At 46.6% G+C, this 27747-nt stretch overlaps 1 protein-coding gene across 1 annotated transcript in view; it reads right to left on the reverse strand.

Moving 5' to 3' along the window:
• The window catches only part of SCML4 (Scm polycomb group protein like 4), a 46223-nt gene extending 20526 nt beyond the window's left edge, over positions 1-25697 (reverse strand). Inside the window, exons 1-4 of the mRNA XM_037390802.1 lie at positions 25500-25697; positions 17469-17598; positions 14695-14895; positions 11519-11713 (exon numbers count right to left, since the gene is read on the reverse strand). Coding sequence (XP_037246699.1) covers positions 11519-11713; positions 14695-14895; positions 17469-17598; positions 25500-25697 — 724 coding nt within the window. The remainder of the gene's footprint in view (positions 1-11518; positions 11714-14694; positions 14896-17468; positions 17599-25499) is intronic.
• Between the last annotated feature and the right edge of the window lie 2050 nt (positions 25698-27747).

The following is a 27747-nucleotide window of genomic DNA, read 5'->3' on the forward strand; positions in this document are numbered from 1 at the left end:
GTGAAGGTTGCATGGGGCACTGATGGAAACATGCACCCCTACATCTGAGCACACTGCACACTGATCCCCAAACCAGGGAGGTCCTCTTTTACACACCGCTAGCTTCCTGGGACAACTGCCCTTCCTTCTAGGCCAATACTTCCATGTAATTTCATAACCTTTTACTCCACCACCTGCAATGCTCAATCATTTGTATTTGCTCTAATTAAATTCCCCATTAATTTCTTTTTGTCACAGTCAATACAGATTTTTCTTTCTTTCTTTCTTCCTTTCTTCCTTCCTTTCCTTCTTCCTTTCTTTCTTCCTTTCTTCCTTCCTTCCTTCCTTTCTTCCTTCCTTTCCTTCTTCCTTTCTTTCTTCCTTTCTTCCTTCCTTCCTTCCTTTCTTTCCTTCTTTCTTTCTTTCTTTCTTTCTTTCTTTTCTTTCTCTTTTCTCTGTTCCACTCTTTCTTTTTTCTGTCATCTCCTATTCCTTATATCATTTAGTGATGACTTTGCCCTCTGACCCTTCCCTGTACCTTTTTAAGTGCTACCATAAATTTTCTATAATGGGTTGACCAAATGTGAACTCCATATTTTAAGTGGCATGATATCATAGCTTCCTCAGACCTCTCCTCTCCCCAGCCAGGGCCAGCCTTTTTCATCTCCCAGTCATTCTGAGAGGAGCCAGCCACAGTGTCGAAATCCTATTGAAAGACTGCTCGTACAGTTTTATCTTCCCTTGTGTTTTATAGTTCCTCAGCTTGGCTCCAGGTCCCCACATCCAGGCATTTGCCCTGTCTGGGAGGGAGTGGGAGGGGACAGTCTTAAGCAGCTGTGGAGTTTAGAAACCCTGCATCTCAGCCTTCATGGGAGGAAAAATGCAAGTGGGGAAACACAAAAAACAAATGCAGAAATGCAGAAGGAAATAGTTCAGGTGAGTTTAATCACCAGTTTGATCTAGAGTAAACTGGAGGGGGAGAAAGCAGAAATCTAAACAGTATTTAAGAGTGTGAAAGGTATTGCTTGGTTCTGAGCTGCTATCTTCTGTTTTAACATCAGCTCTTAAAAGATTAAAAAATAACTTTTTCTCTGTCTGCCAAACAGAAATGGACCATGGACCTTATCTTCCTTGTAGCTTGAGCCTGCATGCATCTACCTAAAGATAAGAGCTTCGTATGATGGATTAAGACTTTCCAGCTTTGCCTGCTGTGATTTACTCTGGGATTACAGCACCGGCCCATTCCTTTTAGGACCATTGCCCATCCAGACATGCAGCACAATGAAAATATGATGTCACCCCTTAGCAGGCATTTCTACATCATATTAACACCACCCTCTGGTGTACGCATCTGCACCCTGCACAGGTGGGCAAGGACTGAACCTTTTCCACACCAGCCTGTGGCTGCCATGGTTTGGCTGGATGACGAAAACATTACAGGGAGTGATATCTGGTTCATGGCAGCATTTGCTGCTCACCAAGGCAGAGTGGCATGGAGATGTGTCCCCAGGGAGCCACAGCATCCCTGAGGCTGCTGCAGAGAGGCAGAGAGTGAGCAGGCAGCCCAGGGCATCTGCTGACAGCGGTTCAGAGCTGTCATGACTGCGTTCTTCGGTCTATGGGATAACTTCTGCATGGCTTATAGGAACACACAATTGCATCCATGGGAAGAAAAAGGGGGTGTCCTACTCAGTCAGAACAGGAAAATGTAAATAAGCCTCATCCAGTTGTGAATGTAGATATTATGAACACTGAAACCATGGTCACACTGTGGAGATAAAACCTGCAGTGAATTCTCCCGGGTTTAGTCTGGAGACTTTACTGCACCATGTATCATCTTGCTGTGTCCTAGCTGCTAAAAAATACTTTGCGGTAACTGAAATGCTGAATCCCCCAAGGAGAAGCTGCCAGTCAGTTAACATCAAGAATCTAAATTTTTTAGATAATTTTCTGAAATCCAGTGTTGTCCTGATTACAAGGACTTCAGCACAGGCAATTTTTTTTCATTATTTAAACGATTTCCCTTGAGTGTTTGCAGCCCAGACAACAGCCACATTGTGTTTAATGCAGTAGAACCAGGGAATGAAACCAGCTGGGAACAGATTAACACAGTTTTATTGCCCAAACTGAGTAAAAAGGTAGAGTAAATTCACAAGCTAGCTGCTGACAAATATATTAGATTTAATAATAAAAGGTGCTCGTCTGTATAAATAACCTATCGAGATTTTTTTTAAGTGCTTGGAGATGATTGAGTAAACGTCTTGTGTTGCAATGGGGAGGTTTTAGTCCTGTTTTACAGAATAGGCAAATTGTTTAGGCACTGCATACCCTTGAGTGAAGGCAAAGGGATTTCAATGACATAGGGATCTGGCCTTTAGACAAAGTCATCCTTTGGTCTCTTCCTCCTAATTTCAGACCTGCTCCACCATCCTCTTCCTTTCTTCTTTGCCTTTATGTTACACCAAAGTGTACATGAAAAGGAGATTTATTGGGGTTGTATAGTTTTGTGTCTTAGCACAGCAATAGTTCTGCACTAGCAGAGGGAGACAGGAGAGGCTGTGATCGATCTTTTCTGTCTCCAGCTTCTAGCAGTACCTAGAGGGGCTTTTCTGTCCAGGTAGTTTATAATGCACTCCATATGCTTATAAATCAGCATTGATATAAGTCACAAAAAGCTGTATATAGAATAGACCAGTTAAAAATTACTCTGTTATTTGAGGATTTCAAGGTGTCATATACTGGGATTCTCTGCAGCGGAAGAACATATTGTGTTGCTGTTCTGCTACAGCCATGATGAATCTCCCTGAACTATATTGCTTAGTACTGCCTTAAAATATTTAACAGCAATTTTTTGTTTGAAAAACAAGTAATTTGAGACACAAGAAGTGAGATGTCTAGAGCAAAGTGCAGTAATTGGAAAATAAGCTGTGTTTGCCCATTAATAACTGATGATCTCATCCAGAAATTAGGCAGAGTACATATAAAGCATGAGCCTGTACATGTGTTAATATGTAGGTATAAGGTCTTCTATAACATCTTTGGTTCATTTCTACCTGCCCAGTGCTCCAGCTCAGCTGAACTTTCTGTTTCCTCTGGGGGTTCTTCTGCCATATAAATACAACATAGCTGGGCCCTTAGTTGCCCTTTACAAATCCTTTCTTTTCCTGCCTTCTCAGCTACTGCTTCTGATGTCACTGGCCAATCTCAGTCCCAGCAGCTAGGAGCTCACCAATTCCCCTTTCTTGGAGGGATTTTTTTTCTTTCCTCTCCCCACGATCCCAGAGAGCCAGTTTCCCTTCACACCAGTGTGCCATGTCCCTGGGAAGCTGGGCTTGCTGCGGAACACCATCCCAGGACTCACCCCCAGCCTCGCTACATTTTCCTTAACTTTGGCTTCTCTGCTAAGTCTAAGCAAGCCACTGCCACCTTTTTGTTTAAATTACTTCTGTAACCTTGCTTCTTCCATGAAGAAACCCACCATAAAGTACCCGGTTCCCCAAACCTCGACCTGCAGCTTATTTTCAGTGAGAGGTGGGGACATATTTCTCTTGCCCAGCTGCTGGTGATGCAGCTCCTTGCCTTGCACCCTTACCTTTCTAATTGCTGCCCATGGCCAGCACCATCCCGGCACCAACACCAAACCGCACATCGCTGCCAACAGTTTGTTTCTGTTACTCTCTTAATTGCTTAAATCTCCTGCTCTGCACTCATTTTGCCAACAGATGAATGTTCTTCAGGCAGATGCTGTGTGATACTACTTTCCAAAAGGCACTTTGATGTACTCCATATAATTACCACAAACAAATAAATCCTAAGGAGCTGGGGAGCACTGTTGATTAAACAGAGGCCAAGACTTTAAAAAAAAAAAAAAAAAAAAAAGAAGAATGTTTTATTTCCATGGAACTGGAAGTGCCGTTGTGTGTGGGTTTCCATTTATTTTGTAGTGAATTGGAAAAGGATAGAGAGAAACAGAAGGTAAATAAAGACAGATAAAGGAGGGGGAGCCTTTTCAGCTTTTAAACTAAAAGACTAAAAAAGATAGCAACATGGGGGAGGAGAAAAACTCAGCTGAAAAACTGAAGAACATTGAAGCAAAAACCAGTAACGTCCCCTGAAAAAAATTCTGCATCAGCTTTGAAACCTGTCGAATGGGAACAGCTTAAACACAAGGCTCCCCTTCCCCCCTCCCAGCTGGCTCTGCTTCCTCCCATGGAGGTGCAAGCCCAGGCGCTGCCATGGGTGTAACTCACCAGGCAGTCCCAGAAGCAAAGGCCCTCTCATCCACATTCACAAAACTTGAGCAAGTATTCATCTCTCTTCCAAAACATTTCTTGTTTTGTCGTTTACTTCGTAATGGCTGGCCTTGCTAAGTCTTACAACCCTGCCAAAACCGATCTTTCTGTTACCCCGGCTGCGACAGCAACCCAGCAGCAAGGAGCTACACATCTAATTGCCCATGGGTTTCACAAGCTATCAGAACTTACACCAATACATTGCCTGCCGCTCCCAAGCGATGTTACCTAACGTGGCTTGAACCAGCACAAGGCAAGGAACCTGGGGATCATCTTTTTCTCCCCTCGCATCTATGAAAAATCTGGTGGGTCATGCTGGCTAATCCATATGGCACTTGGATGGGGGTAGGTTTTTCATCATCCGGTCTGGCCTGTGGCCTGCTGATCTGAGTGCTTGAAATAGGGGTATACTAGATCACAGGTATTTATATCAATACTTAAAAAGTTTAGGAATGGAAAATCCTGTTTCAACTTTAAGCTATTTAAAATCAAAGCCCAGACTCCTAACTTCAGACATCTCCTGAAGGAATCATATAGCTCTGTGGAAAAGTCTTAACCAGCTAAAACAAAGTTAAAAGTTAAAACAGAGTTACAATCACAGGATTTACCTGGCCAAGTCTCTAAAAGAATGTCCGTGCTTCCTCCACGTGACTACCCATGTGAAGTTTGAATTGAATGCTTATAGCCAGGGTATTTTTTTCTGTAGTGAATATGATCTCATCCATCATGCTTCAAGCATTTATGTCAATCATTTCATCCACATTCCTTACACGTACCCTTTGATATGGAGAAATAAAGCATCTTTTTTCCCTTCTTTATGCTCAGTTTCATAGCTTAGCTCTCTCTTCTAGCCTCCATGGCTGCAGCCCAGGCAAACTCCAGCACAGTGCCTCTGCCGTGGCTCTGAGCACATCTTGGGCTGAAGGGCAAAAGGCTCTTCTGGCTCCTCCTCAGCCACTGCGGGGAGCAGGGTGCCTACCCCCCTGGAGGGTAGCTTTTCAAAAAGGATGGATTTTCTTGCACCCCCTCAAGGCCATGAAGGTAAAATAACCCGGCAGAAGGTGGGAAGGAGGACTTCCCCTGAGCTGACTGCTGGAGGGATGTCTGCCTATAGCTTCAGGGCTTGGCATCCACAAGGAAATACGATTTCATCAACTTAAAGGAACAGAAAGGGACTCTTTCTTCATTTGGGGGTTAGCAAACTAGTCACACAGTCAGAAGGGGCAATTTAGCCAGTTCTACCAATTCTGCAGATTTCAGGCAAATTCAAGTGACTTTCATCTTTCCCATCCATCTCTTATTTTTCCTCCTGACAGGATTTGCCCCTTAGTACACGTTTCGTTAGTTTCTCCTGGTCTGGGTTTAAAGGGCCCGAATGCTAAAGCCTCTACTAGCAGCCTTGTGAAACCCCTCCACATGAGCATTGCCTTTGGTCTCCTTTCTCTCACCCTCCTGCTTTTACTTCCTACCTTTTGTACCATCCGAAACTTTTCCTGCCTCTCCCCAGGTTTCTGGATGACAACACGCAACTCCAGCTGCAGTTACCTTTTTCTGCTCTGCCACAGTTACCACCCTGGACGCCTCATTTCAGGAAGCCAGTCCTGGGGATAGCACTCCAGCTGCAGGCAGGAGACCTCAGTGGTGTGGTCCCTAGTGGCCAGCCTGCTGATGGATGCACAGACTCATGCAAAGGAAGGAAGGAAGGTGGAAGGAAGAAAGGAATGCAACCATCCCATCCTTTCTCTGCTCTACTTCAGGCTCTGCCATCAATTCAAATGCCCCAAAGACCAGACAAACTTCTTATGACTTCGCTGTGGCTGGATGGCTTGTGCAGTTCCTCTGCTCCCTCTTTAAAGAGTGACCTTAATATTTTATTTATTGTCTAAAGGATAATGTTCATGGTAGAGGAATATATGAGGCAATAAATGGCCTTTGCAGATAATTAAATGCTGAAGAGAACCAAAGCTATTGATAGCCATAAAAGCCATTTATTCTGAGTGTGCTGAGAAGCCAGGAGCGCTGTTTCTCATAGCATGCAACAAGACAAGATTAAACTCGCCACGGTACTAGAAAGAGGAAAGACAACATTTTTCCTGCCCTCTTAGGGCTTGAAATTTCTGAGCTGCTGTTTATTTCGTGCTTGGAACAGAAAATATTGATTGTAATAATATGTGGTTTTCTATCGTGTTATTCTTTTTTTCCTAGCTGTTTTAAAGGTGCTTTGCACGCGGTGGCAAGAATTATAGCCCTCCTTGGACAGGTGCTCAAAAAAAGGCACAGCAGGGAAGGGTGATGTGGCCACAATATCAGTGGGAAAGTCTCTGACAAAATCCAGCTCCCAGCCTAGTGTCTTGCCTGCCAGTCACACTCTCATAGTGCATTGCTATGGTACTTCTCATACCAGCTTTTCAAGTGCTTGTAGATAGGAAGAGCCCATCTTCCTATATATAGAGGCATTGATGTAGCATAGGATACCTCTACCTTCTGCTGTGCTTCTGCTCCATATGGGACCCTACGTCCAGCCACTGCCAGAAAAAGAGATGCTGTTCTCCTATGGACAGTGGTAGGGTACACCGTATGGTATCTATGCATACAAATTTGCTTTGTCCATGGTGAAAGGAGAAAGGCTGGGGACCTTATTTACAGACCTTCCTGTCTTCCCCCCACCCACAATGAGGACAAGGATACAGGGTGGTCACGGGAGTCCTTGCATAAAGAAAGATTTGTTGCTGATACATGCAGCCGTGCTTTTCTGCATGGAGCACAGAAATCATTGAACACCACAAAATGACCCAAACCCAAGATTCAAGACAGAAAGAGCAAGGAAAGAATTGCCTGAAAGGGAAAATAAGAAGATGATTATCAAGTTTGATGTTTCCCTCATAAGATAAATTACTTTGATTTCTGTGCCCACTATCATGCTGGCAAGTTTCATAGCAAACGTTTTCTTCTGAAAAAATAACAGTCTAACATAGCATAGGTGCATGTCAGCAGTATGTAGGTGTTCCAGAAATGTCCTTTTCCCATGCTCACATCTAAGCCTCCATGAGCTTAGCATAGTGAAGCATAATGAAAGCTGAACACAGAGGGTATGGATGGAAGCACTTCACAGGATCTCTGTTGGCTTCTCATCCATGTAGCCCCTGGCACACTTCACAGAATTTTCTGCAGAGGTCACCCAGATCATCCCATCATTTTAGTTCAAACTGCAGTACCACTGTCATGGAAAATTCTGGGGTGCACGTCCAGAGGTGCTTTGAACCCCAGTGCTGTGGGGATGGGTAACATCTCAGGATTTGCTGTAATGCAGATCTGAAGCTGGGTAGGGAACTTCTTGGATGAAGTCCTGGGAGTCATCCCCACAGCTGCTTCCCACAAATTGCTCCTATAGGTCAGAAAGTCCCCTCACAGCTGAGCAAGGGCCATGGAGTATGTTCCCAGAAGTGCCAAGACCAGGCAGTGAAGCCACTGATGTTGGGAGAGGTCTGGAGGGGGACCCTTGCCCCATATGTGGGGCTGCTGGGTGCTGGTGTAAGAGGCGCTGGCAGGGCAGGCAGAGCACAGGGGCTCAGGAGCAGGGAGGGCAATGCACAGCCAGCCAGGATCATTGCAGAGGCTGGTGCTGGGTACAGACGGCTGAGCGCATACTTCTCAGACATGTAAAACATTGTTGTAAGTGATATATGCATAATCAACAAATCCCACCTGGCCTGTATGCAACCATTAGCATCTGGCAGTTTACTGTGAGCACAGGTGAATAATGGCTTAGGGGCATGTGCTTTGGGGCAAGGTTGAAAGGTGACTCCTGTGTGGTGTAAGAGGATTAATATGACTGGACACGATGTTGGCTTCCGCTCTCACTTCTGTCAGTGTAAATCAAGAGTAACTACACCAAAGTCAATACATGTATTCAATTCATTGGTACATAGGGGCTGAAACACACATGATTTTAAAAGAGCGAGCATCTCGATTACAAGCTGGAGAACAGAAACAATGAAAAATGTGGCTGCTTTGCATGGCTTCCTGCAGTGCTTTATTATGGTCCTGCTCCTTCCGTGCAAGCTCTATCCCAACAGGCGCTCTCATAGACCTGTCTGAGAGAAGAGCTCCTACTATCCTCATTATTGCCACCACAGGAAAACCCCATCTCTGTTCTGTGTGGCAGAGGTCCCCTCTGTGCTGGCCTTGCTGCAGAGAAACACTGGCTCCCAGGGAGATGGAAGGAGATTTAGGCAATGCAGTATTAAACATAAACTCAGTGGCTTAAGCCCCAGTGCCTAAAACTGGAGTTATTCCACTGATGCCAGCAGAGCTCTTTAATACAGCCTGACATGATGAACAAGAATATTATGTACCTGCCTGACTCCGGCTGAGCACAGCATGAAAGGGCATGAGGCCATCACTCCAGTTCCTCTGCCACACAACCACAGACAGACAGCCCTGAGCTGGGCCCAAGCTGCCGTGGGGAAGACGCAGCTTTTCCCCTTTCCAAAATTCTCCATTTCAAGGACTTTATGTGTCAGAGTTAATTTCTCCTTCCATGCCTCCATGTGTGCTCTGGGGCCAAGCAGTAATCTTGTAGGTGGTTTTTCCAAACTACATGGCTGCACTGAAACCAGCCCCCAGCTCTCCAGCCTGCATCCTGGGGCCCACAGCGGCACAGACAGCAGGTTAGCTGGTGAAGCTGCTGAACTGTCCCCCAGCCACCCCCAGGCCCATGGATAGGCTTCAGCAGAGCAACGCAGGTTCACCAAATTTAGTACACCAGGTTGGTGGTTAGAGGAGTGCTGAAAGTGTCCTCAAACCCTGTCTCACTCTATTTCTGTTAATCTTTGGTAGAAGGAGAGTCCTCCTTTGGGGCTGCCAGCTCAGACAGCCACCTGAGAACCTGCCCACTCTGGAAATGGCACTGCTCATCACAGCCTCCCTCACTGTTGGACTCCCGCATCCTCACTTCAACAGGGTATCACCCAAATCTCTGCAGGTCATGCTGACCCACCCTACGGCTCTTCGCCTATCAGGCCAGTGGTTATCAGACCCCAGGTGATCAAGCTGGAAGAGTTCTAACCACATGTATAACCGCTACACTCAGCTATTTCAAAGCTCACATTCTCCACTGTACCATAGTGCTGCTGGTGATGGAGATATAAAAGCCCCAGGACTCACTGCCTCTTCCCTCAGGCAGCAGGGAGCAGAGCCCAGGCCAACACTAGCCCTGACCAATACTGCCAAGCCCATGCTGCCTCCGGGGGGCTGTTAATTGCCTGCCCCCCGCCCCCTGCTTCAGCAGTGGGAGACCCAGAGAACAGCAGCCTTCCCTACAGCCATGTCTCCGAGCTCGAGCTCGTGGCAATGGTGTCAGGGACATCTGCATTGAAATTACATAGGGAGGGAGATGCTCAGAGTGTAACAGCCACTGTAAAAACTCCAGTTGTGGAGTTGCCTTCCGTCACATACAGCCTTGCCATGCAAAGGAAAATGCAAATGTACATGCAAATTAAAATGCAAATGCAAGGCCTCCTGGGCTGCATTCACTCAGTGCTACAGAAATCCCCTGACCTCTCAGAAACATTCAGGTTGCTGCAAATGTCCTAGTCCAGAGGAAAAAATAATGCTGCTTTTCAATCTGGGCTCCCGCTGATCCTCCCCTATGTGTAAGAGTGGCAGCTGGATTTCTTTGCACGATAAAACAAATTCTGCACTTTGTGCACAGCCCACTCTCAGCTTTGGCGTGCAAAGCATACACTTAGGGTCTTCCTGGAAAACACGCAATGCATGGATCATAATTGTGGACACTAAAACACCTTTCTTTCAGCTGCCAGCATATATCTGCCATTAAACTGAATGCATGAGAGACAATGCGCTCCCCAAACACCCACAGCGTTGTTAACAAAAGAGAAGGAAAAATAATTTAAGTCAGGAGGAAGCCTGCAGGTGAAGCAGAGGTTCAGGGCCATAACTTGGCAATGTCGGTTTTCTGTAAACTAACTTTTGTGCTGTCCATAGTAGGGCCCCAGGACAGCTTTCTGACCTCTGCTTTCTGACCTCTGATTGCAGATGTGGGCTGCAGGCATAGTCCAGCTCCATGGGGGCTGCACTGGAGTGGGGACAAGAAGGAAGACCAGGCATGCCATCCACCTGGGAGCCTGGTGCTGCTCAGGGCACGCGCCTCTCTGGACCAGTCCTTGGGTGCATCTGCCCCATGCCACAGCCCCTCCAGGCTTCACCCCACACAGTCAAGCACTGAGGCAGGGACCTTACTGGTGGCCACAGGCATTTTAAGCTAGGAGAAACACTCCCACAAGTAGCAAAGCAAGCCCCTTAGCAGTCACAACTCATATTTAGGTTTACACTCATGGACAGAGGTGACAGATCGGGACCCAGGCTGAGTGTGCTACAGCTAATAATGTTACTTTAGATTTATGCTAATGGCACTGACCCAAAACTTCATTCTGTGGGTGGCTCTCTCCCCTCACCCGGTAAGAGGTCCCCTTGAGTGAAGGCAGACCATGCTGCTTTGCAGATGACCCTTAAAACAAGCGGCATGCAAGTGGGGAAGCACACAGGCAACAAAGTGCTGAGGCAGTGCCAGGTCAGAGCATAGCCGTTACGGCGGTGATTCATGCTGCAGTGACACCAAAGTGTGGGCTGGGGTCCACATGCTCACCCGGTCGCCCACCTCTTGTTGCAGACAATGGGCTAAGGCAGTGCCTGAGGAGAAGGGTCTGGGGTGCAGGGACAGGCAATGCTCTGCAGCAGGTCTGCAAGCAGAGGAGGCTTGGTAGTCAGTGGAGAACCTGTAGTGTCTAATATGGTGGTTGAGCTGGATGGAGAGAGAAATTTCCCCTCTACCTCCCTGCCTGCCTGAAGCTTGGAGGAACCTAATCCCTTCGAGGCTTCTACCCCTATTCTTGATGAGACCAAAAGTTACAACAGACAGAAACAAGGACAATGGGATCATATGAGCCTTGTTGCCTTAGGAAAAGAGATAAAAGAAATAAAAAGGTAGGTAATAATTGAAAAAAAAATATCCCTGTCTGTGCTGGGCCTCCTCAACACAGTGATTCTCACCTGAAAGCCTCCTCTGTAGCCACTGGGAAAAATATTGCAAATCAGCCTGCTGACTCCCTCTGGAAAGGTCCCACACAGACCTGCAGTTCTCTAGCATATACAATACAGGACCAAAAAAAGACAGGCATTTCTTCAGCCCTGTTAAATCTTTATCCCAAGCTGATCAAGCAGCCTACCTGCCTCCATCCGTCTGTTTTCATACACCTCTGGGCTTTCTGACACGGCATCGTACTGCTGGAAAGGCTGGTTGCTGAAGAGATTGTCACATAAGAGGCTGCGACAGAGCTTCTTCAGGAAACGCAGGACATACCCGATGCTGTTCACTACCAGCAGGCTCAGGAGATGCTGCTTCCCCTCAAACGAAGCTGAAACTGGAAAGCAAGCAGGAGCAATTCAATACCTGAGGATGCACAGCAGGAGGAGGAATGACAGCAGGGGAAAAGATTTCACACAAGTATTTGTATGTCTTAAAATATTTTACATAATTACTCCACCTGAAGCAGAAAATAAACTGGAGGAGCTTAAGGAGCTGTTTGTGTGACCCAGATCACCTTCGCCCTGGAGCTCTGAAAGGTGCCTATTGGCATGGCCAGCAGTGCAAGGATTTCTAATACATGCATCCAACTGAAAACTGTATTGTATGATTGGAAGGAGGAAATTATGATACCCTGGTCTAAGGAAGGGGAAAGAAAGTGATCTGCCAATGATGGACTGGCTATTAGGCTGACTTCAGCAATACCCAAGGTTTTAAAAGATAATGGGGAGACAAGAATTAAAGACATGGCTGCGAATGAATAAAAGGTACCAGGGTTGTACTGATGAGACAGCTACTAGCTTCATCATGGGCCTTTATTTACTGATTTTGTTGCATTTATTGGCAAGGGAGGGCTGACAGTTGCGGTCTATCTGGAATTCAGTGAAATATGAGTAAACTTTGTTGAACTGGCAATTATTGCGTGTGAAAGGTGAGGCAGGAGATGGCAACAGGCTCTGCTGGCAGGAGACCCCAAGCACTGGAGAGGAACTGGCAGTGGTCCATGCTGGCACAAAAAGATTTTGTTGATGCTGTAAGTTAGGAGGCATTATTAACAGAGAAGAGGACTGGGAGACTGCACAGAAAGGACTGGCTGATCTTGAGCTCTGCAATAATAAAAATGGGTGGAAAAAAACTAGAAAGTACACAGCGATCCATAGGTTTTTGAGGAGGCTCAATATGAACTGATGGGAGGAGAAATTATGGGACAGGCTCACCAGATGCCCATAAGCCACCAAGGTGACATGGTGATGAAAAAGATGTATTTCAAGGAGGTATTGAACAAAGCATTTCTATGGGGGACAAAGGAGTGTCAATTCCACTACATAAAGTCCTGGTAAAGTCTGAGCTGGACTGGTGGACACCATTCTGGTCATCCAGGCTTGAGAAGGGTGAATTCACATTTGCAGAGGTGCACAGCCAGGCCACAGTGATGTTCAGGGAACAGAAAGTTTCCCTGTGGCACTGCAGCCATCACCACCTCTGCTACATGGGGCTGTGGGAAGACACTTGCACTTTCACCAATCCATCGATCTTCCTCACAATGCAGAGACGAACTGAAAGAAATTTTGCTTCTGAATATACTGAAATATAGTTTCAGAAAGTATTTTGGCCTAGCAGAATGAGGACTGCCCTCTAGAAATACATCAAAGATTGAACTCAAAGATGAGAGCAGAGCATTAAACTTCTGAACAAAGATGTCAGGGAATATATTCAGCCAAGAATGAAAAAATGCATAGGTCCCAGCCATAAGAGGTGGAGGGGTCACAACAGACCCCCCAAGATCAATTGTAGCAGGACACATTCAGGTGTCAACAGGTTTGCAGGGAGGACTACATAATATGGCTGCCTGAACTCCACCACCCAGAAGTTTTTTTCCAGTCCTACAGCCTCCAGTCACTATTAGTGAGTATAAATCACATTGTTAGGGTTATAATCTTTGGGATAGCTTCAGAGATTTCCTGCTGGCCTGAGCTGCTGTAAGAGATCCTGCTCCACAGCCATTTGAGCATCTGTAAGCCAAGCCATGGGAAGATTGTAAAGCCCATGACAAAGTCTGTCTGTGCTGCTGCTGGGCTGGGAGTGAGCTGCAATCTCAGAGCTACGCTATGACTATGAGGCCATTCACGCCTCCTCACTGATTAGAAGAGGCATGAAGCTGGGAACAATGTTGACCAGGTGCTTTTAGCTCAGGTAGCTGAAGCTGAGCCAGCTCAGAGGAACTGAAAGCAAGGGGTCTGGCAGGCTTGGGGCACAATGTGACTCTCCTGCTTGTAATTAAAATCATATATGCAGGACAGAACCAGGCAAAAATGAAGTTTTGCACCAAATTGCTTCAGTCTTGTATTTCTGTGAACAAATCTGGATCATTCTTAGATGTCCCCTAGGGAAGGCACACCTGTGATAAGAGAGAACTAGAGGAGAGGGAAGAAGCAGGATTTATATGCTGCACAGAGGGCCAGAGCCTGGGCTCCCACACAAGAGCGTCCCAATGGCACAGCTGAGCTGCTGTTGTTCCTGCAAAACTGATTGGACTTGTGGTCCTTGGCTTCATGTTCATGCCTGACTCATCCCCGACAGCTCATTGGAGAGCGTTGTTCCTGTATTCCCATCATTGTTTCATTCCCACTGCATCACCATGTGGAAGAACAATGTTGTGACACAAAAGTCTTGCTGTGATTAAAAGAAAAGTTCGTGTTCAGTCTGAGAGCCAGACCAGGGGATTCAGCGTGGGGCATGGGAGACTCATCAGGATACAGCGAGAAGTGTCACTGTGGGAAGATGAGGAGCTCCTGGGAGGTTCCCTGTGATCTCCAATTCCTCTGATATATTTGTATAGTCCTGCCATATGGGGGATTGCCACAGGACTTTTGCAATTCTTACAGCTGAGAACAGATTTGGCTTATGAGCTGCATGCGGAAGACACACCACCAGCTGAACGCTGTGTGAGTTTTCCTTTAGAGCAACATGTGTCGGCAACGTGAGGCATGGAGAGGGCTCGCAATGCTGCTCATCCTTGTCTGGCTGACTGAAAGACTCAGCTCACAGGCCTGGCCTCAGCACTTTCGAAGAGTGGTAAACGTAGGGCTCTGGAGCTAGCCCTGTTCCTCCCCTGAATCACCACTTTACCGATATACTTTCATCTGACACTGAGGCAATTCCTGCAGCTGCTCATTTCACAAAGGTGCAAGTGATGCTCAAAGCTGGTTGCCAGCCCACTGATGTGAATGGGGCAGCTCGGACAGTCAGAACTGGGGATCAGGTTAAGATTCCAAGCACTTCCCAAGTGGCCAGCCACCCCTTACAAAAATGCTTTACCTGACACCATCTCGCCTCCATAGCCCTGCTTGATGAGTGAGAAGACTGCCTTTTGCTGGAGCGCGCAGTCGATGCATGCCTGCACAGCCTGCTGCAGCGCTGCGGCCGGCCTCTCGGGACCGAAGTGCTCCGGGAGCTGCTGCACTTTTTTTCTGTCAAGGTATGGCCCCACCTTCGCTTGTTTGTTGACATAAATGCAGACTGTAGGCACAAAATCCCAACAAGGTTATTACAAAATGGCCCTGAGAGCATCCTAGCAAATGCTAGCTTTATACATTTCTATTTCTTTCACAAGCTCTTACACTCACTGGTGGATTGCTGCCATTTGCACAGCCAGGCTTCCCTGCACTGATCACCCCTTGCCTAAGTGAGGTGAGCTGAGTCTTGCTCAGTGTCACAGGTGAGGATAAGCCACATGCAACCAAAGCAGCTCCTGTATCTCCTGTATGTGCCTGGGGGCTGCTCTCTTGCAGACTGCCTTGTCCATGCAGCTGGTGACCAGAAAAAATGCCCAAGGAGTGCAGGACAGTGACTAGCCAGGGTGACCTTACAGCAACAGGTAAACTCCAGCCTGAGGTGTGTTTGGGGTTTTTTTGGTTTTTTCCTGTGTTTTCAGACCGGCTCACTGAGAGGCCCTCTAAGAAGCGCTGCTCTGAGATGGGTTTTGGGAGACTTTGGATCCTTGCTACTTCTGACCTTTATGCAGCTGTAATTTCTGGAGGGTTATGCTGCCCTGAGCTGCACAGTGCCGTGGCAGACACTGTGGTCTTTGGAAGCTTCCTGACCCTCCATGTCCACCCCAGCGCTCTGCAAACAGCATCACCTCGAGGGAGACTGTACATCATGTGCAGTGCTAAATCCCCATTTGGGACCACATCTGCACAGCTGGGCTCTGCAAGGGATGTCCCCGGCTCTCCGCAGCCAAGCCCTGCATGCCTCCTTTCATACGGCATCACCTGCAAAGGCAGATTTTCTACGTGCTACCAGGCTTGCTGGCAGTAGCGAAAAAATCAGTGTTCCCCTCTCACTAGCATGAGCTTATTTTAAGCTTGGAACTGTGTCTTGGAGGAAGCAGAGATAATACTGTGGTAACTAAGGGCGGCTGAGACACAGCCTAAAGTCAGGCTAAAGTGAGACATATTATAATAGCTGGCTGAGTGTGCTCGAGCTGTCATCTCTCAAACAATATAACATTATCCTCTGACAGAAATCAGATATGTGACAAAAAAAACCCATCAAGCAGAGTGGAGGACATGATGACAGCTGTGTAAAGTTGGAAATAATTTACAGTTTGCATCACCGTAATGAAAATCTAGTGTGACTGTCAACAGCACACTCTGCTACCCCATCTCTCACTGAACAGCAGACGAGGCTCAAGCAGTATATCCTGGGTAAACAGGAGGATAATAGCAATCATACTTATCATTACATAGCACTTTACACTTTGTAAGCACCAAACAAACAAAGGGATAATGGAAAGACAGCAGCAGCATGCATGAATTGCCTGAGCGGGGGGACGGGGGACACGACTGTCAGGGTGCAGTTTGCCTGGCACGCCACCATGCCAAACCTCACCGAATCTGCAGGATGTGGCTTCTGCTGTGACAAGCCACCGGTTTTGCCCAGGGCTCAGCTGCAGAAGGGACCCCGAAGCCTGCAGGCAGCGTGCTAGGTCCCTCGCTGGGGAGCAAGGGCCCCTATAGTCCTTTTGGTGCAGACAGAGAGGTAAAGGTTGGCTTGAGCCTGCCTCCACCTCCTGCAGACCTTGCTCTGGTGGGAGCCTACACACACCGTTGGGAAGGTGGTTGGAGAAAAGGTGTTGGCGGCATGGGGTGGGCAGATAGAGGTACGGGCATCACATCCACAGAGCCTGAAATGCCCCATGGAGCCTCTGCCTCTGCAGCCACACCGGTGATCTAGTGGGGCTGGTGGACTGTGCCACCATGTCCCCCTCCAAAAGTGGCACCAGGCGCACCACGCAGGGCAGCACTATGAAACACCACTTGGCTAATGTTTGCCATGTGCCTTGCAGTCTTCAGATGTGGAGGGATAAATGAGAATAAAATATATTATTATCGTCATCATCACTACGTTTACTATCATTCTGCTACCAGAGCAGATGGAAAACTTCCTCTCTGTGCATCCCAGCTAAGAAATAATGGGATTTATGTGTTGTGTTTAGATTCTAATGTTATCTAATCCATTTCTCTGCTGAAATCTCAGGGTAAATCAACCATCTTGTTGATTTTCTTCTCATTTACATCAATTTAAAAGCATTGACCTATGGTACTTCTGGTAACAGAAGCAAAAAAAGAATCAGGTTGTGCTTTCCCTGGCTACAGTCAGAAATAACCAGGTCTGCTGCTGTGATAAGGCACTAGGGTTTATGTCCTGGTAACCCTGCCTACAGTCAGAACATGGCTTCTCCATCCTTCTCCCCAAAGCTGTAACAGATGCTTCATGTTCACACCGGGGTTTAGTCTGGTCATTGCAACCCATTTGGTGGGGTGAGTGTTCGGTATAAAATGGTAGCATTCATGGGATGTTGATGTCTGCATTTCAAGGAGAATGGATCTGCAGTCTCCACTAAACTTGACGCATGGCAGTCAAAATATATTCTTGCAGGACATGTCTGTTCTTTTTCACTGGCCGCCAGTCTAATCTGCAAACATCCCATTTTCATGAGCTCCACCTGTCCTGGAAAGCACAGCCTCCGGCTGGCAGCCCATGGTTCCTGCTCACCCCTTGGCCAAGGAGCACTTGAGGCTGGGTACCTGTGAGAGCCTGTGGCGTGGCCGAGCTGGGTATCGTAGCTGCATCCTGGGGGATGGAACTAATATCTGGCTCCGGTGTGCTTCTCGGCGGAGAGATTGCTAAGGGAGTCATCAGGACACGAGATTTCAGCTGCAAAAAATAACCAGTTGGGTAATGAAAGTACACACAAGATATTCCAATTTTATTCCATGTATGTCACGCCCCATGAACTCCCACTCATTAGCAATCTGCTATTGCATCACTTTCTCCAGGCCAGGAGCATCCGTTCTGCTCCCGGTGCGATACTGGAGCCTGAAGCCTGACTGATTTGCAGCAGACAGCAACACCTTAAGTTATGGGATGCAAATATTATGCCACCCACCGGGTAGTTATTTACACCTGAGCAAATTGGTTCTAACACTCTAACAAATCAGTGCAATGGCATTTTACGACCCATTTCATGTGGGTGTAAACAATTCTCCGCAACTCAGAAAAATGGGGTCTTTAGCTACATCATAATTTAGGGCCAAATTCTGCTCTTGGTTACAGAGGTGTAAATCTTGTGTAAATCCAGTGGCACCAAGAGGCTACTTTGGGCTGACACCCATGTAAATAAGTTCAGACCATGGTCTGTAGTGTGTTATAACAGGTAGTAAATACACACTGCTGCACTGTTGCACCCAGTAATCTTCATGACCTGCAGCCTGGCTTGGAGAAGTGAAACACGATGGGAATTTACGGTGCAATATCACTACATCTTTATGCTGCCAGTACCTGGCAACATCTCACCAGTCAGGTGATGATCAGGTCCTCACAATTATAAAGAGCTGACGTGATGGATGTGACCTGAAGGTACCACTCTTGCTTTTCCTTTTGCTATGAAGGGAAGCCGGGGGAAAGCAGAAAGCCAAGCATGCAGCTGGCTGGTTTGTATATTTACATATACTACACTGAGCTGTTCTTCTGGCAGGTGATATTTTTGTTGTGGCTGTTTTTCAGTGGCCAAAGGTAAAAATGCTATAAGTAACAAGCATAAGAATGAAAAGGAATTTTTAGCCCTATTAAATTAGCAGAATATTGCTTCTCTCAGAGCTTACATCCAAGCTGGAAATAATGTACAAAGCATATTTTAGGTAGAAATAAAGCCAGACCACTACCTACTAAGAAAAAAACCTTGAGCAAGTCCCAGTGAAGAGCAGAAGTCATTTTGGATAAATATTCATGTTGTGCATGACTACGATTACAACTGTGAAATAATGGTCACTGTTTCAGTGTAACTAAAAACAGAAAACTAGAGGAGAGGGAAGGCTGTCAGGCTAGGTGCCATCCAAGTGGGTTGTCTACCATTACATCTGTGGGAGTTTGGGTCATTCCCCAGTTACTGGTTTATCCCAGCAAGGGCTTCACTAAGAAAGAATTCAGGGTCTCCTTTGCTTTCAGTAGCACAGCAGCCTGTGCTGGGATGGTACCCATCAAAACAAACAAAAAGGCCATCTTTGTTGAGATGGGTGAAATTTTTGCCTGTCGGACCTCCACCAGGCCCTTCCTGAACTGGTTCCTTTATGCAACCTAGAGTTTCCCTCAGAGAAGTTCCTGTGGAAAGATGTGCCCAATAAGCTCAGATGGAAACAAAAGCTATCTCCATCACCCAGGCACCATCCCCTGCAGGGCACTGCTCAGCGTCTGGGCAGAGACGGTATTCCACCTGCCTCAGAAGTGCCAGGCACCACCTCCACATCGTGTCACTGCCTTCCATCCCCTGGGGCAGGCTAAATCCCTTTGGATTTAGCCTAAACAAGGGCAAAAAAGTTCAGTAAGTGAATCTAAGACAAACTATGGATTTGACCTCCTGCTGTATGGCGGCCATAGGGTACTGGGGACCATGAGCTGGTCTCTGGCTAGTGCCAGCAGCCCTCACGTGCCTGTGTTGTCCTGTTTTTGTAGGTTGTCTTGCCTTCAGATTGGGACCAGAAAAGAACAGGAAAGTGCTGTTGATTTGTTTTCTAAGCAATTAAAATAAATGGGAGGAAAACAGCGTTTCAAAAATCAAGGTACTCATCCAGTTTGGGGGTTACCCCATGTAGGAAGGTGAGAACCAGCATGATTTGTTATTTTCTTTAGCAACACGTCAATGTCTCGCTTTTCTATGATTAAGTGGCTTGGCACTATGAAACTTTGGAGACCCCCTATGCTGGGCTTCCAGGCTTGCTTTTGATCATACACGTATATGCATATATAATAAATGCATATATACATGTGTGTTTGTGCATAGTATATACACCAATATAAAAGTATATACATTTGTATAGAGATGTACCTGTATACTTGTATATATATTTATATATACATATACATAAAAATAAATATATGCACTCACACATGCACACATCTATATAGACACTATTTTGGAAACAGCACACCTAGTAACTTCTGTTTCACTTGCATGTTGGCTCCTTAACATCCTTACTGGCTCACAGCCCTGTGGCCCCAAACACGGGCGCACAAGTACCCTCTCCAGCCCTTGAGCCTCGTGCACCGTCTGAGTGTGTGCTGCCCCAGCAGCACCACCAGCCCAGCAGAGGTGGGACAGTGCCCAGCAGACCTCTTTCTCCACCTGTTCCCTGGGTCTTGGAGGCCCAGGCAGTCTTGTGTTCAAGAGCAATTAAACAGAGGGAAAGACTTGTGTAAACCCTGTAGCTTGGAAGCCCCTTCTTGGCAGTTTGCCCTTTTAGCAAACAGTTTACTGCAAACTTAATAGCAACGGTATGTGCTCTACAGCCTCTGGATACAGATAAATGCCATTTTGTTAGGGGTAGCAGAGGATGTGCCTTCATTAGATCAAAATAAAACAATGCCCGATTACAAGAGACGGTACACTAGCAAACATGGCTTAAATACCTCCCGGGCACTGAAACCCTGAGTAGTCCCTGAATATTGCCAAGTGTAAATCTGAAAGTATTTCATTTAAAGATGTCTTTTCTTGGACTGATTCTTCTCTATCAAAAAGCCAACCCAATCAACCAGCTGACTGAGAGCTTGGCAGTAGAGAGTACATATGCATGAAAGTGAAAAAAAGCAGTGAAGGAAAGAGAAAGAGAAAAAAAGAGACAGAAAGTCTGTCAGAGCACTTTGGGAAATCCTCACGGTAAGGCATTTGAATCAACTTTTGAATATCAACTGTCATAGGTTTTATTATGCACAGCATGAGATGTAAAAGGCAATGGTTGCTTTAAAACAAGATGTACAACCAATCCCTCCACTCTTATGGATCTTCTACCATGGAAAAGAGATCAGACAAAGCTGATCAGGGATTTAGGGTAGGAAATAAATGTGTCTACTTCACCAAAGTCACAGTGCTTTAGATGCAGAGAAAGCACGGGCTTTTGTGCCATTGATGCCAGCTAGGGGCTTGTGTGAGTATGCAGTGGCCGAGGCAGGGAGGACCCTGTTGAGTTCTGGAGTTTCTGTTACAACCTGCACACCTCTTCAGAACAGTCAGGACTCATCTAGGTGGTATTTCCGTCATCCCGCACCAAAAAAAAAAATAAAAAAGTGAAAGAGGGGAAGAACATTTCCTAGATAACTTTTTTTTTTCCAATTCTGAACAAGTTCTCTGCCAGCTTGTATAATAAAATGGACAGGAAAGAAACAAGATGAATCATGGTGCAAACTTTCCCTGTACTTTTCTTAAACAACTTGGATCGTAGGTCCTCATCTTTATGGCTCCTAGTTCTCCTGTACTGGTTATCCCTTGTCCTGACAAAAAATTTGCTAGAAAAGGCTGGGGTTCACCATGTCCCCATGGGCTTGTGTCCTTCCAGCCAGGAGGGCAGAGGCATCTCCTGGCCACAACAGCTTTTGCTGCTGGAGAGAAAACGACCTCCTGCCTCTGCAGATGTGCACGCAGATGTGCACCAAGGTGAGTGCCTGGGCCAGCCTGTTCCTGCTGTGTAAGTTTCCAATGGCTGGGCAGAAAGGTGCCGTTAAACTTGCACCAGGGAAGCACAGAGCTTCCGAGTACATGTTTTGGGGTCCTTGGCTGCACCCCGTGCTCTTTGTGCATTTGGCTGCCGGTGAGGAGGCTCAGCACGAGGCAAGTCAGGGCTTAGCTCAGTCACCAGGGGCAAAGAGGGGTCAGTGCTGTGCTGGCAAAGGCAAAACACAATCCAAGGTCTTCCCCATCTTTTCTTCTGGTGTCATGCAATACCTTTCTTCCGCGCAGCAGATGATGCAGGGGAGTCTGCACACAGCCTCCTACATCTAAGTGTTTTGCAGTGAACGAGGCACTCCCTGAGAGGAGCATATGCAACCTTCAACTCCAAGGCACTATCCTTGTCCTGTGAACTTTTACAGGACAGGTGAACAACCAGGGCACTTTAAGGTTGTCTGTGCAATCTCGGTCCTAGCATGTCCGAATCCTGACTGCTTGTTTGTCATCATTAATAGTGGCTTCCAGGGCAGCAGGGGAACCTGTGCCCTGTCATGGAAACTGTCACTCCACATGCTGCCCTGCACAGGGCAACTCTCACTGCCCACTCGGCCTGGCAGGAGCTTGCAAGGTCCGGGCCGACCACTGACCCCGGGGCTGGGGCCATCTCCCCAAGCAGGAGATGCTGCAGCAGCATGGCCGGGGGACAAACTGCCCTCAGGCTGCTCGGATGGGGCCATCGCTTGTCTGCCTGCTGGGAGGGATGTGATGGTCTTTGCTGCAGCCTTGCCCCGTGCGCATCTCGCTCCGATGTCCTCCAGCACCGCGCGTCGCCCACGGTGCTAACACAGACTGCCCTCACGCAGGTTTTCAAGGCAGCTCTTTGGGGCTGCCCCTCACTTACAGCCAGAGAAATAAAACTGATCCACCTACTAACCTCCCTGCTGCTGACAGAATAGACTTTTTCCTAGAGATTTAAACAGTCAGAAAGAATATTGTATTTAGGGAAAATACAGAATTTTATGGCAAATAGCTTGGCATTAGGTGCAAACAGTTTTTTGAAAAACAACTGATGAAATTTTATACCAAAGGTGAAAAAATAAATGGGATGGTGAAGAAAAGGACTTTGCCTGGTGGTGAAGCGTGATAAAATATCATTTTAGGAAGACATAGGTATTTGCTTTGATGTTAATGAAAACAGGCAATGGGTCATCTGGCTATAAAAAGCATGTGATTAAAAATGCCTATTATTCACATCTTGGCCAAATAAATTTAAATCTAGACTGTAAATTCCTAGTTTTCTAAAAATTCAGAAGGTTTTTTTCATCTGTTCTGTAATGATTCATCTATGTGGTTGCTATAAAGAATTTGGTTGTCTGCCATTTGGGCAGGGAGTCATTTTTTAAAATGCATTTAAGTCTCATGGTATCTGAAAGTCACACAATTAGCGAGCTAATTAAATCAAGCTAGAGTTCCCTATCAAAAGATGTAATCTTTGACTCGTGCTGGGGAAGCGTTTTTGATGGAGAGGGGTTCACTTCAGCTAAGCACACAGCGTACAAAAGCACCTCACAGAAAACGTCACTTTGGTGTATGAATCCTCTAGCGCAAATAAACAGCGCCAGGCCAGATGCCACGGGTGCTTCAGCTCCAGAAACTCAAGCCATCGGTTATAAAAGGGTGCCTTTATACTCACTGCCACTCACCAAGAAATAACACCATCCCAAATTCACTGCCAAAGGAGGGATGCCACCGCCTCCCCACTAAGTCCCTAGGGACCGGGAGGAGACGTGTGGCACCCAGCTGGGGGAAAAGTTTCCCTTCAGAAGGAGAGGGGGCAACAGCAATCAAGTGCTCAGCCACCCAGGTCTGACATACAATGTTACTGCAGCATTTTAGGAAATTTAAGTCTCCCTTTTCACTTCTCCTACTTACAAATATGTGGTGGTTGGTGAAAGGCTTTTTCACAGGTGGGTGGGTATATTTGAGGTGCAAGAGAACATACTCCCTAGCAATATTTTTTGTCAAATGACAAATCAAGTATGAATGCAGGAGTAAGAAATGTGGGTCTGCAAGACAAGCAGGGGCAGAAGGGATGTGGTCTGCCAAAATTCTTCATTGTGGTATTTGGCAAATCACTTAATCATCTCAGGGACTCAATTTCACCACATCTCCAAATCATTATCCCAAATTTGGTTGGCTTTGATCTAAAGAGCCTACAAGTGACCCAGATTTACTGGTAATAATTTAAATTATTACTTGTAATAAATAAAGGGAAATAAATATAATAAATAATAAACTTGTAATAACAAGTACCTCAAGTAAAACAATTCAGATGTCTCTGTCCCAGAGTTTTAAGCTAGCACTGAAGTGAAAAATAGTTAAGTATTTCCATATCTCGGATTTTACAAAACACTACAGCATTTGCCCCAGTCTTAGCCTGGACAAGCAGCTCTGTTTTGGACTACCGCTACAGAATTCTGTGGTAACCCCAAGAGGGACACCTGAGCCTGCTGTCAGGTTGGCTCTGCTCGGCTGCTGCTGTGGTATCATTCACGTTACCAAAGCTAAGGCTTTTCAGAAGAAATGGGAAACTGCAGCTGGAACTGTTTCTTAGCTATGCAAGGTCTGTTTTGAGCACACACTGAAACACACTTCAAAATGTGCCCCCATAGCAGAGAGGGGTATAGATGAAGTAGGGAGAGACACAGGAGGAGGCAGAAGATGAGCAGAAGGCATTAAGGGCTGAGGTACTGATGTCTACTGCAGTAGGTGTTGCACAGGGGGATGCAGAGGAGCAGGGGATTCTGGAAATGGGATGCGGAGATGTGGTGAGGAGGGCTTGCCTGGAAATGAGAGAGGAGGGAGGAAGGAGGATGGAGGATGGGAGGAAGAAGAAGGTCTGGCAGGAGGCAAAAAGAAGGGAAGAGCAACAATAAAGGTAGCCAGCTCTAGATAAAGCCCAAACCTGAGGAGCTGAGACATTTGGTCCCTGTACATGGAACTCAGCCAGCAGCACTGTGCATGGAGTCTTGCTGCCTCCCACGAACTGAGGGAGACCCAGGGAAGAGCCGGGCAACAACCGGGGCCAAGACCTTCTACAGGGAAGGCTGGGGCAGTCCCTGTGCATGCACCACTTCTGTTACTCTCTTTTCTGTTCAGATATCAGGAACTTAACCAGCTATTATTTTCTGACAGTCAGTAATTTGCCCTCCTTGTAACAGACTGCATGTCTGTACCCATTCCCACTAAAAACAAGGAACGGGCACAGCAAACATGCATGGTGCCCCTAGCTGGCTGCAGGCAGAGATGGAGAGAATGATGGAGCAGTCTACTGACAAGATCTCTTACTACAATGCAGCTCTTTTTCACTCCCCAAAATAAATTCTCCTCCACTCAGCATCACGGTCCCATTTTTGCCTGGTCTGAGGCATGATGGTGCTGCCAGTGCTGAGCGCAAGGGGGGCACAGTGGGAGAGCCCCAGCCTGCTGGCACCGTGCTTAAGCAAGGGCAAATAGCTTGGTTTTTTCAAAGAAAGGGTTGCTTTCTTTACTCCTGCCTCCTCATCGGGGTCACATTGAGAGCTGTGCATGATTTTCCCCCAAAGTGAGCAGACTAATATTCAAAACTGCCTTTCCCTCAGTAAGAGAAATCTCATTACTTTCTAAAATGTCCTTTTTTTTTTTCCACCTTTGGAAATTAGCTTTATTTCCTCCTTTTATTCCCACTTGCCTATATTCCTTTCCTTTTCCTTCTCTTTCTTATTTCATTTCTAATCACCATTAGTGAGAAAGAAGAAAAAAAGTGAGAAGGAAGAAAAAAGTGACAAAAGAGAGAGAAACACTTCCCAGCAGCTGCGCAGCCATCTCGCACAACACTGCACAAGGCAAGTTCTTTTCAGACACGCAAATTAAAACAACTGTAAACTTTAGAAAAATAGATTTCCTCCATTTTTCACTATCTCAGGTAGAAGACAAACCGGCTTCTCTTACTTTTTTTGTATTGTTCTGCCCCACGCTTGCGCAGCTTTGCCTCCATTCCTGCATTTCACCTGAAATTCTAGGAGAAAATGTATTAAAACCAGCAGGAGGTGGAGAAGGAGTGTGAAAATCACGTATCTACCTTGTACCCGGGTTTTCTCCCTCTCTTCTTTGGGATCTTCACGACCGGCAAAGCGCCAGCTGGTGCTGAGTAGAGGTTGTGAACAGTCATTTTGATGGGCGCCGGCTGGAGTGGGGGTCGCCCTCGCTTCCTCCCCACTCTGGGGGACTGCATCTCCCCGGGGGCCAGGCTGGGTGGCAGGCACGGCAAGTGGCTCATCTGCCCCGGGGCTGCCGATCAACCAAAAGGGAGAGAAAAAAAGGAGGGGGAAACAGAGCTTTTTATTCATTTTTCAGTTTAGGTTTTTCATCTGAAGGCAGCTTTCTCGTGCTGCCATTTTCCTATTGCCATCAGTTATAAAGCGGAGCAAGAAATATGCCACAGATGTGCACTCCTGGGTGGGATTCACCTAACCACAGCTGGATCAGTTCCTCCAAAGTGGGACAAAACCCTTGCCATGCCCGTTTCCCTCTGTTGACCATGAATACAGTACAGGGAGCTGGCTCAGGTGGAGATGTCTCTCTTGCAGATGTCTAATAGGTGAATCCCTCAACAGCCACCTTGACCCTGCATCCTGCAGATAAGCATGATGAAGGCGTGAGCTTGTACCCACCAGTCAGTGCCTGCTTTCAGAGGTGATTTGGAGTAGATGACCTCCTGAGGTCCCTGCCAACCTGATTTTTTCCGAATTGTGCGGTTCTGCAAATCCTCCCTCACCTCAGAAGTGCTACCCATACCAAAATGGACTTCCCTCCGCTTCATACGCAGCACTTCTGAGTGGGGAGGCTGAACTGGACCACAAGGTTGCTGGCACAAGGTAGCTGTGTTAAAGGAGAATTTCCAAACATTTACTCTCTGGAATTTTATAGCATCTGTTACCACGCATGTTAGTAGTGGGCTTTTGGATGTACTCCATCAAAAGCTGCTATTTCACCACAACTCCATGCAGCTGATGAAGTTGAGCAGGGGCAATGGAGTGGGATCTGGTCCATTTTCCTCTGTGCAGGTTTTAATAAAGGGAACAAATATGTAACCATACACAGAGTATCAAGGGAATATACAGCATCCTTAGCAGCTTCTGGCAAGGGTCATGTGCTAACAAAGGTCAATAAAAAAAAAAACAACTGCAGAAATACGTTTTCAAATGTTTGTCCAGGCATCTGCTTTCCTGTGCGTGGGCAGAATACTAGTCCCAGTCCTGCCTGCATACGTTGCTAGACATAGGGGTCTAAGCAATTCTCATGCTTTTATGATAAGCCTTGCAATGGCTGACGTTTTCAATTTCATGCTCCCTCAGGCCAGTGATAACAGAAGACTCCCTGCTCTCCATTTTTACAGGGCAGACTCATAGCTCTCTCAGATACAGACAAAAGCCTAAAGATGTGGTCCAAGAGCATCCACTAAGCTCAAAAAACATAAAGGAAGTAAAGGTTTGTTTATTACTACAACTACAATTTTTTACAACATCTACAAACTGTAAAATCTACAGATTTCTCACTACACTTCAAATCTCACAATTTCAGAACCCAGTGTGATCAGATTGATCAGAGCTGACATTGCTGGGAATGAAATCGGGGTTGCTTACCCACATAGTGGGGCAGGTACCACTTGATAGGGGTCTCTGGTGACAAGTGTCTGCAGCTGGGAGCTTCTCTGCTGCAAAAGCAAATACGTTTTGCCTAGTTAAAACTTCATAAGCATGACTAACAAGCAACTCGCTTCTCTGGTCTTATCCAGTCAGTACTTTACACAGTCTGCTGTAGGATAAGAAAAACAGAGGGCTTCTAGGTCTTCCCTCCAGTAAATGCATTTATTTGCAATATATTAAAAATTGGGGGGTGGGCGGTGGGTGTCAATAACTCTAGGGGTATCCGCTCAGTTCAGACAGATCCATTACATATGGCAGGACTTATAGATTGACTATAACATTTTCAGTCTTCAGCACTGGCTGCCTAAAACTTTCACGCAAACAGTGAATGTCTAACACCAGATCAGAGCACACCTGCAGTGCCTAATTTACCATATTGCCCAGGGCCACCGTGGTTGCACTCTTCAGGAATGCTCAGTCAGCTCAGGAACCACCTGAAAACCTGCCATGAGCTCTGATTTTTACCCAATGAAAGTCTCATATGTCTGCAGAGACTATACTTTCAGAGCTAAAAGCACCAGGCTTGCCACAGCAGGAGTCAAATGGAAAGGCTCTGTCTATCCTGAGCATCACTGCTTTCCTTCTGTCTTCAGCAGTGTGCATTTTCCTCCCTGTAGTGCT

This window comes from Falco rusticolus, chromosome 6, assembly GCF_015220075.1.
Source record: "Falco rusticolus isolate bFalRus1 chromosome 6, bFalRus1.pri, whole genome shotgun sequence".
Classification (NCBI taxonomy): domain Eukaryota; kingdom Metazoa; phylum Chordata; class Aves; order Falconiformes; family Falconidae; genus Falco; species Falco rusticolus.